The 8866-nt window shown below is 46.2% G+C and overlaps 1 protein-coding gene across 1 annotated transcript; it reads left to right on the top strand.

Annotated features, from left to right (window-relative positions):
• TGIF1 (TGFB induced factor homeobox 1) lies at positions 1–8741 on the top strand. Its single transcript, XM_085220830.1, has 3 exons — positions 1–565; positions 5992–6218; positions 7621–8741. The coding sequence occupies exons 1-3, from the start codon at positions 550–552 to the stop codon at positions 8185–8187; spliced, it is 810 nt and encodes a 269-aa protein (XP_085076956.1). The 5' UTR covers positions 1–549; the 3' UTR covers positions 8188–8741.
• Positions 8742–8866: the final 125 nt, after the last annotated feature.

Below are 8866 nucleotides of genomic sequence, written 5' to 3'. Positions count from 1 at the left end.
GGAGGCGAGTCAAGGGCAGCTGTCAAAACCTCCCCCCTCCGCTCGGCCCCTTCTCCTTCCAGTTTAACGATCAAACAAACGCCTGCCTGCCTGCCTGGAAGAAAGGCGGGCGGGCTGCCGAGTGAGTGAGTGTGTGTGTGTGTGTGCAGGAGCAGCAGCAGCGTGCCCCCCGGCCCTCCCTCCCTCTCGCCGCGCCTGGGAGGGGAGGGGAGAGGCGGCGGGAGGAGGGAGGAGGCAGCGCCGCGAGTGCGAGCGTAGCTCCGGGTGACTCTGCCTCAGTCACTGCGGGAAGGGGGAGGGCGGCCGCGCGCACCTTTCCCTCCCGTGCTTTCTCCCACTTCCACGAGGAAGGAACAAAGGCGAAGCGAGCCCGCGGCCGTCGGAAAGCCTCCAGGGAGGCGGAATCCCGCGGCTCCCTGACAGCAACGCGGCCCCGGGCCGGCAGCCTGGTTGCTCTTCTTCGCCGTCCTGCTTCTCGTCGCCGAGTTGAGAATCCGGGGAGCAGCGTCCCGCTTCGCCTCCCGGAGCGCGGCGGTCCTCGCCGACACGATGAAAAGTAAAAAAGGTACGTGCGGGGAGCCGCTCGGACACGGCGTGACAGTGAAGGCGGCGCGCTCTTCCCGCCCGCGTTCCCCGCAGGGCCGCAGTGGCTGTTGGCGCCGCTCGCGGCCGTTGCTGTCCGCCCTCCCCGTCCCGCTGCCCCAGTGGAGGTCGGCGCGCAGCCCCACTCTTTGTCTGCGGTGCGGGAACCGGAACGCGATCGCTGCTAAACTGCCGCTTTCCCCTGCCCTCGTAGTCCTGAAAAGAGGAGAAGAGTCGGAAAGTTTCCCCGCGCTTAGGGTTAAAGGGAGGAGGAAGACTGCTTCCCCCCCACCCTCCCGCCGCAGCGGGGTTTTCTTTGTGTGGGTGTACAGACTGCAAACTTTCAGCTGGCGGCCGTGCTTGAAGTGCTTTAAATCAGAGCGCGGCCGCAGCCGCGCGCAAGAAGTTCCCAACTTGGGCGTCCCTGCCGTTGTGAGACGGCGGCGGAGCAGCTCCGCTCGGCGCCCCGGGGCCGTGCAGTCGTCTCGGGCTGTGCGGGCAGCCGCGCACAAAGGGACCCGGGGCACAAAGAACCAAGTTTCGGCGGTTCGCAGCCCTCGACCCCCTCCCCCCCCACTCCCCTTTGCAGTGATTTGAGGGCACGGCACTGACTCCTCGTGTCGCAGCCCTGAGGTAGGCTGCGATTCGTCCCCTCGTTTTAGGCACGGTGTGTTTTCCTCCTGTATGATTTCGCTGAATTAATTTAGCCCGGTTATTTTTAGGACATTCCTATGCTCCCTATTTGCACAGCAGTGGTGAGCTGGTTTCCTGTCTGCTGTTGCTTCCATTGTTCAGACCTCTCCCCGAGGGCAGCTGCTGGTTGCCGAAATACCAAACTCCCCACACTTTCGACTGTTGTTCTTGCCACCCCCCCGAAATAAATGCGTGTGAAAAGTGCTGACGTCGTTTCTAGGTATGCATGTGTAGGTCTTTGTGCGAGCGAGCCGCTCCGAGGGCTGGAAGTTGTGGGCTGGAACAATGGGGACAATGGGAGGTGACGTGCCGGAGGGGCAGCTCCGCAAAGGGGCCGGGGGCTCTGCTGGCACCGAGCGGGAGGAGGGGAGAGGGATGGGACGTGTACGAAGTGTTGGGGCTGGGGCCTTTGTTGTGTTCTGCTAGGGGCTGCCCCGCGTCGGAGCCTCGCTCAAAAGTTTCAGAGAATGACTTTGTATCGGATTTCTTGCTCGCAGCCCTAGAAAAGTCCCGTTTAAAGAAGGAAAACAAACGTACAGCGTAGCCAACTGTGGCCGCTTTAAAAGCGGCAGAGCTCAAGCTGTGAAACGCGAAGGGAAGCAAACGAGCTTCCCTTATACGAGCTCAATTATGAAAAGGACTCAAAGGAAAAGTTTTTTTTTTTTTTTTTTTTTTTTAGTGGAAATTCCCTCGTGCATCCCTCCTGCAGTTCGTGGTTACTTCTGAATAATTTTAAGCTGATTTATTTTTGTTGTTGACTTTTAAATTCACATTAAACTTTAGTTAGCTTCCTTTTTTTCCTTTTTTTTTTTTTTTCCCCTTTTTGCTATCAGGCTGTGGGTTAAAACCCCGAGGACTGCTCGGTGGATGGTTTCATTTGCAAATAATAAGCTGATAGCGATCGCACGGAACATACTCGGCTTGTTAATTACCTTTCGAATACACTCTTGCGAAGGGCCAGGCATGTGCTCAAGTTGATACATGTGAGGAATCCTACCGAGCTTGGTTACGACAGGACCGGAGCCGTAGATGGGACCCGTCCTGTTTATCTGCGCTCATAACAATCCCGTTTAAATTCGCTCAGCCCCGCCGGGTGGGGTGGGATGCTTTCCAGAAGGTGATTGTTTTGTCTGCTGCCTCTCTAGAGGGCAGAGATTGTTTCTTGTGGTAACTTTGTCCTGTTTTGAATAACAATTGGCCTGTGCCACTTCCTCTGCGAAGCTCTTCCTCGACACAATGGGACGGTAGTGTTTTTTTTTCCTGAGCGCTCGAATTTGCTTAACTCCTGCTTCATCTTCCGAATACTTCGTCCTCCCCCTCGAGTGTTTCGACATGCCTTCCTAAGGAGCAGTGGTCCCTTCTGTAATCAGCTTTAGTTATCGCTGTTCTTCTTCTCAAGCTGTTTCAGAGCTGTTGGCGATCAGGTGCTGAGCCCAGGGTTATCCCTGGGAGCAGTCTGCTCTGCTGTTTCCAGCCGTCTCAGGGCTGTGACAGCGTGCAGTGTCCAACTACCTATATATATGGCTGCAACTGGGGAGCTGGGAGGATAAAGTAATGTGATAGGAACGGACGGTGGTCGTGTAGCCCTTAGCCTGTCGCTGAAGCCCCTTGGTGGACATCTGCTCATCTGTGAGGTGGTGGTGGGGATGGAGCCCTGGGGTGTTGAGCTCGTCCCCAGCCCTCTGCCGGCATGCCCAGGCTGCTTGGGCTTAGTCATGTGAAAGCAGCGTTTCTGTTTAGTTGAACGTGTTCGAGAGAAGGCAGAAAGTAACCTGACACTGGCTTGTTTTTAAGATGAAATAAATTAGTAGGTCAGCTGGGGCTGCTCGGCATGTCCACTAGTCTTTATTCGGGGTGTAAATAGCCAACGGTCTGGCAGTGGATCCCGGCCAGAAACCTTTTCAGTTTGGCCCTGTTAAAACAGGAAACCAGCAGCGAATAGCCTGATTACTAACAAGAAGGAAAAACAAAGCTGGGTTGTAATCAGCAGGAATGCTTTAATGAAAACAGAGCCTTGACAGCAACAACGTGGCTCCCGCTCTAGTAAAAAATATCAGCTGGGGCCGTGCGAGATTTCTCGCCAGGACTTCCTGTCGCCGCGCTGAGCGGAGCTATCTGCGCAAAGTTCAGAGGGCTGCTGCTCTATTTAAATGAGCTCATTTAAATGAGGAGAAGTTGTAACACACTGGGTTTCCTGCTCACCCTGACCTGCTCTGTGTCACTGACTTGCTCTGTCAATTCATACGACACGCCGAGTGAGCCGGCCAAAGGGCAGGCTCCGCGTTGACTCATTCCTTGCTAGGTAGGCTGTGGTTAGTCAGATGGCAACTTTTACTTTAGAAGTGCCACGGCAGAAGAATGGGTTTGCAAAACACAGAAGCGTATTCACACTGCTGGCTTTTAGTGTTTTGCCACATATTTTTATTTTGTTTTTCCCCAGGTGAAAAAGAGCAACAGTTTTGAAACAAGTTTTGCTGTCGAGGCAGTTCTCTCAAATTCAGAGGCTCCGGTGGAGCGCTTAGTTGTATTATTAGGTCCTGGGGAAGTTAGGCCAAGTGGGGCGGTGGTGTGTCTGGAGGACTTGTCGTTATGCCATTTAAGTATGGCTCATAGACTGTTAAGACACCTAATTTTCTCACAGGAGTAGTTTCTTTGGCTTCTTATTTCCAGTTTTCACTGTTTGCCTCTCCCTGTTTTCCAGAGTCCTGTCTTGCCTGTTATATTTAAAAACAAACAAAAAACCCAACCCACTGAAGTGCTTCAAGACTTCTAGTTTCTGACAAACAAGAGCAGCAGACTTGAAAACATTGTCTGAATAATGAAGGCTAGTTTTAGCTAGTTTTTAAATTCAGTTTGGGAGGCATGAGTTGCTTTGCAGAGCCATCTTGCTGTCTGTGCATGATCTTTGTTCCAAGAAGTGCTTCTTATAGCTCCAGAGGACCCCATTGTGCAAGACATGTTCTCAGGTTAGATTGCAAGCATGACAGCACTTCGCATGAAGCTATTGCAAATAGAGAAGTGATTGCTCAGAATCATTTTAAAGCAAACTTGACATACTTTCTACATGAGTTAAGAACTTGTTTACATAATTTGGGATTTATCTCGTATAGGCCATTTAAATATTATCCTATTGTTCTTGTGCCATGACTGGATAATTTATGTGGCAAATCATCCCAGGAAAAGTTTGGTATGTCAGTTTGGTGTTTGACGGTTCCATAAATCAGCAGTTTAGAGAAGGAAAACAATACTAAGTGAGTTACTGAAGTAATGATGCCAGACACTTTGCAGATTGACAGTTCTCCTGGGAATGCTTGTGTGTCAAAAATATGCATTGAGATCTGAGCAACTTAAACCGAATTAAGGATATTGAAGCTTCTCATAAATAAGAGGAAGAAAGTCAACAATTTGCAGTATCAGCTTTGGCTACAGTTTGAAGGTATGAGGGGAAATCCTACCCTCCATACACTCTGGGAAGTAATGAGCAACAGTTGCACACACCCCTTTCTTTTTTTCTTATTGCTTTATATAGTTTATGCTTTCACATGCACATGTATTAAATTTCAGGGCTAATTTTTTCCTTAAACAGAATCTTTGAATTATGGGTAGTAGCCCACATAAATATATATATATATTTTTTTTTTACTTCTTACATTTAACTTGGCTTTTACTGTTCATGTTTTTAATTTTGATGTCATGAATGAGCAAGTTCCTTTTTCTTTCCCCCACCCCCAACATGAAATACAGGAAGAGATTATGGGCTTCTTTTTCTTGACTTTTTTTTTTTTTTTCTAGAAGACACTTCTGAAAGTCAGTATATTTTCACTTGAAATTAGTATTGTATTATTTTATAGTAGTTTGCTTCCTCAGTGCCTCGTATATTCTACAGAAGGAGGAAATTGTAGCCTTCCTAGCTGTTTACTATTAAATAGTTTGTTTCTTTACTTTTATTTACCTAACATCGTGTCAAGTAGTGTGGTATATAGAAAGGGACAATTAATTGTGGTGGTTGTTTTTTGTTTTTTTTAATGATTGCAGTTCTCTGATACTGAAATGCAATTACATTTTAAAAGTCTATCACCTATCATGCTGGTATACCTGTACATGAGTAAGGCACCTGGTTCTTACCTTATCCTGCACTAAGTAAATATCCACTTGAGAGTGAGGGCAGACACAGTTTTCCCTTTTTTCTTTTCTTTCTCTGTAGATCCAAGATGAACTATTAATTTATAAAAATCTACAAGCTATCTCTCTTATGAGGGAAGCATCAGCATTTTAAGGGGTAATTAAGTAACCCATCACCGGAGTTGGGTATATGGCTTTTCAGTTCTTGTCTGTTGGCTCTTTGTCCAGCCCCTGGTTATCCTTGAAGAGTGCTGAATGCATACATACCATAGCTAGCAAATTTGGACAATATTGGCATTAGATAGAAGCTATCTGATAACGAGCAGTAGATAAAAAGGTTGCTAGGGGAACAAAAAATGAGGGTTTACAGAGAATTCCCTTAGGAACAGCTCGTTGGTGTTACTTTGTGTTCAACTGACAGTAAAGCTACAGCTTGACAAGTGAACGCTACAGGACAAATCCCCCATAAAGCAGGCTGTGCCACAATTCATGGTAAAAGTGCTTAATATAAAACAAGTCTGAACCATGAAGTGCTGGAGCTAAGTAGTTTCCTGAGATGGGAGGCTGATTGTACTTGTCTTCTTGTAATTGCAGGTGTAGTTGCAATATCAGGCAGTGAAACAGAAGATGATGACACTATGGATGTCCCACTGGATCTTTCCTCATCTGCTGGCTCGGGCAAACGGAGGAGACGTGGCAACCTACCCAAAGAGTCTGTGCAGATTCTTCGGGACTGGCTTTATGAGCACCGATACAATGCTTATCCTTCAGAGCAAGAAAAAGTGCTGTTATCCCGGCAAACACACCTTTCCACACTACAGGTATCCAAATAAAGCAGTTCTTTATGTTTAGTTCTGATTTCTTCTTAATTTACCTGTAGTCTAGTCACCGATGTAATGTTTGCACTGCATGTGATGTTTCCTGTTCTTTTTTTTTTTTCTTTTTCCTCTTCTGTTTTTCTTTTTTTAATCATTACTTAATCCATTTCTGATGGCAGCTTTAAAGGAAAATACAGATGAGTGGTGGGTTATGATGATGATCTTTGTTTACTGGGAATAAAATGACATATTCGAGAGAACAGACAGTTGTGAATTTGAACATGCATGCTAATTTTTTGCAGAATTGGGGCTCAAAAGACATGAAGTGTCAGTATGAGGTAATTTACTGTGAGGAGAAAGGATTCATTTGTCAACAGAAGCTTTATGGTGATAGATGCAGAGCTGAGCATATAACTCTGCCTCTAAAACTGCAACTTGAGGCCCATTCCCATAGAACGTGAACATCTATAATTACATGTATGGCGAGTTCCATTAAGATCAGTGAAACAACTGATAGATATGGATAGAGCTACTCAAGTGCATTAGCATGGGTGTGATCAGGCTTTTATGTGGCTGGTTTTGGATTCTCACCCAGCAGCAGCTGCAAGGTCTCCCTGGTTCCATCATTCTTAATTTTTTTTTTTGATCACCTTTGGTGGAAGTACTGTGAGCAATTGCTTATTCCCAATTCATGGAAGGTGACTGCAGGAAAGCTTATGCAAAACCTCGTTTTGAGAGATGCCAAATATAGTGTTCCTGTTGGCTTCTGGGCTTTTTTTTTTTTTTCTTAATCCCCAGGTTAATTCGTTAGTACAAAATCCACAATTGGTTGTAAAGTAGAATTCTCTTTTTCTCTTTGTGTAACACTGTAAAGAAAACCTTCTTCATGTAGTAAATGCAAAAAAAAAAAAAAAAAGACGTTAAACTATAAACTATCCTGTATTGTCCAGGAAACTGGTTTGATATTTAAACAAGGACAAACTTAAGTGAGGTAATTCATGTTATGTCTGTCGACACAGTCAGTTGAACAAGGAAAATCAGTAACTATTTGTGGGAGGAGTGGCCCTCTTCAGAGAGAAAAGGTTTTCCTGTTGTTAATTAACCTAAGCGCAGGGAACAATGGCTAATAGATTAAAGTGTGTGCACAGGGTTAAAAGCTAAACCTCTGGGCTCAGACTGGCCGACTTCAGATGTCCTGGGGCTTTCTGTAGAAGGAGCAGGAGCTGGGGGCAGAGAGGGGACAAGGGAAAAGGCCTTAGCCAGGCTTGTCAGAGCTTGTCCCGGAGTCTCTTTTGTTCGATTGAGGAAACTGCTCGGAGAGAGTCATCAATCTAACCCAACGACTCTAATGGCACGTAGTTGGAAGTGAATGAAGGTGGAAATTAAGATCTTGTTGTATTCTCAGGTCTGCAACTGGTTTATCAATGCACGCCGCAGGCTCTTACCTGATATGCTGAGGAAGGACGGCAAAGACCCAAACCAGTTCACCATCTCACGGCGGGGGACCAAGCTTCCTGAAGGCAGCATGGTGGAGTCCTCCATGGGCACAAAGAACTTCCTTCCCTTGCTGGAGGAGAGCCCCTTCCTTCCCGCCTCTGCCACGCTCAGCAAGACTGTGTCCTCTTCCAAGCCTGTGTCCCCGGGGTCTGTCCTGGCTCGGCCCTCGGTGATTTGCCACACGACTGTGACTGCGTTGAAAGATGCCCCTTTCCATTTTTGTCAGCCAGCTGATGTAGGCCAGACCACGGACCTGCAGCAGCCCCCGGCCAACGCCTTCACAGACAGCTCCCTCTCCTACCACGAGGATGCCTCTAAACTGGGACCTGGTGCGAATGCGCAAAGCGGGCTCTTTAACACTCCTCCTCCAACCCCACCAGACCTCAACCAGGATTTTAGTGGATTCCAGCTACTGGTGGATGTTGCACTCAAAAGGGCGGCAGAGATGGAGTTGCAGGCAAAACTCATGGCCTAAATCCCCTTCCTTCTTTTTCCTCTTTTTTTTTTTTTTTTTTTTTTTTTTTCCAGGCAGGGATCTAACAGCTGTGTGGTCATTGCCACCCACACAATATCAAAAGACTTAACTGCATTATTATTATTTTTTTTTATTATTAATCTTATTTGCACAAGGGATTGCTGAAATGAAGCTTCCTGTCGCTGAGATGGTCTTCAGTGGAATATGGTCATTCCAAGAATTATAAACTTTAAAGCTACTGTAGAAAGAAAGGATTGTGTGTTTTTTTTTGTTGTTGTTGTTGTTGGTTTGTTTTTTTTTTTGTTGGTTTTTTTTTTATATTTTCTTTGTAGGTTTTTCATAATGTGATATGGTTCCCAAGATCATGTGATTTGTTTTTTTTTCTATCAGACTGTGCAATATCTAGTAATGATATAGAGTCTTCTTATCATTCCCATGCGGAACAGAATATACCGACACGCTGTCTAAAATAAATTTTCAATTTTTTTAACAATATGAACTTTGGATGATTATGCTTTTTTTCCCACAATGTAATAAAATATTTTCTTTAAAAATGGATGCATGAGGAGTATTTTGTTGCATACAAACTTTGCAGAAAACACAGCTTTACTCTCAAAGTACACTGGAGTGAGAGAAATATTTTTGACCTAATACTGGCTTTGTTTGGTTTAGAGAGCTA

The sequence above is a fragment of the Meleagris gallopavo genome, chromosome 3 (assembly GCF_905368555.1).
Source record: "Meleagris gallopavo chromosome 3, MGAL_WU_HG_1.1, whole genome shotgun sequence".
In the NCBI taxonomy this organism is placed as follows: Eukaryota; Metazoa; Chordata; class Aves; order Galliformes; family Phasianidae; genus Meleagris; species Meleagris gallopavo.
The sequence above is the reverse complement of the archived record's forward strand: the minus strand, read 5'-3'. Positions and strand labels throughout refer to the sequence as shown.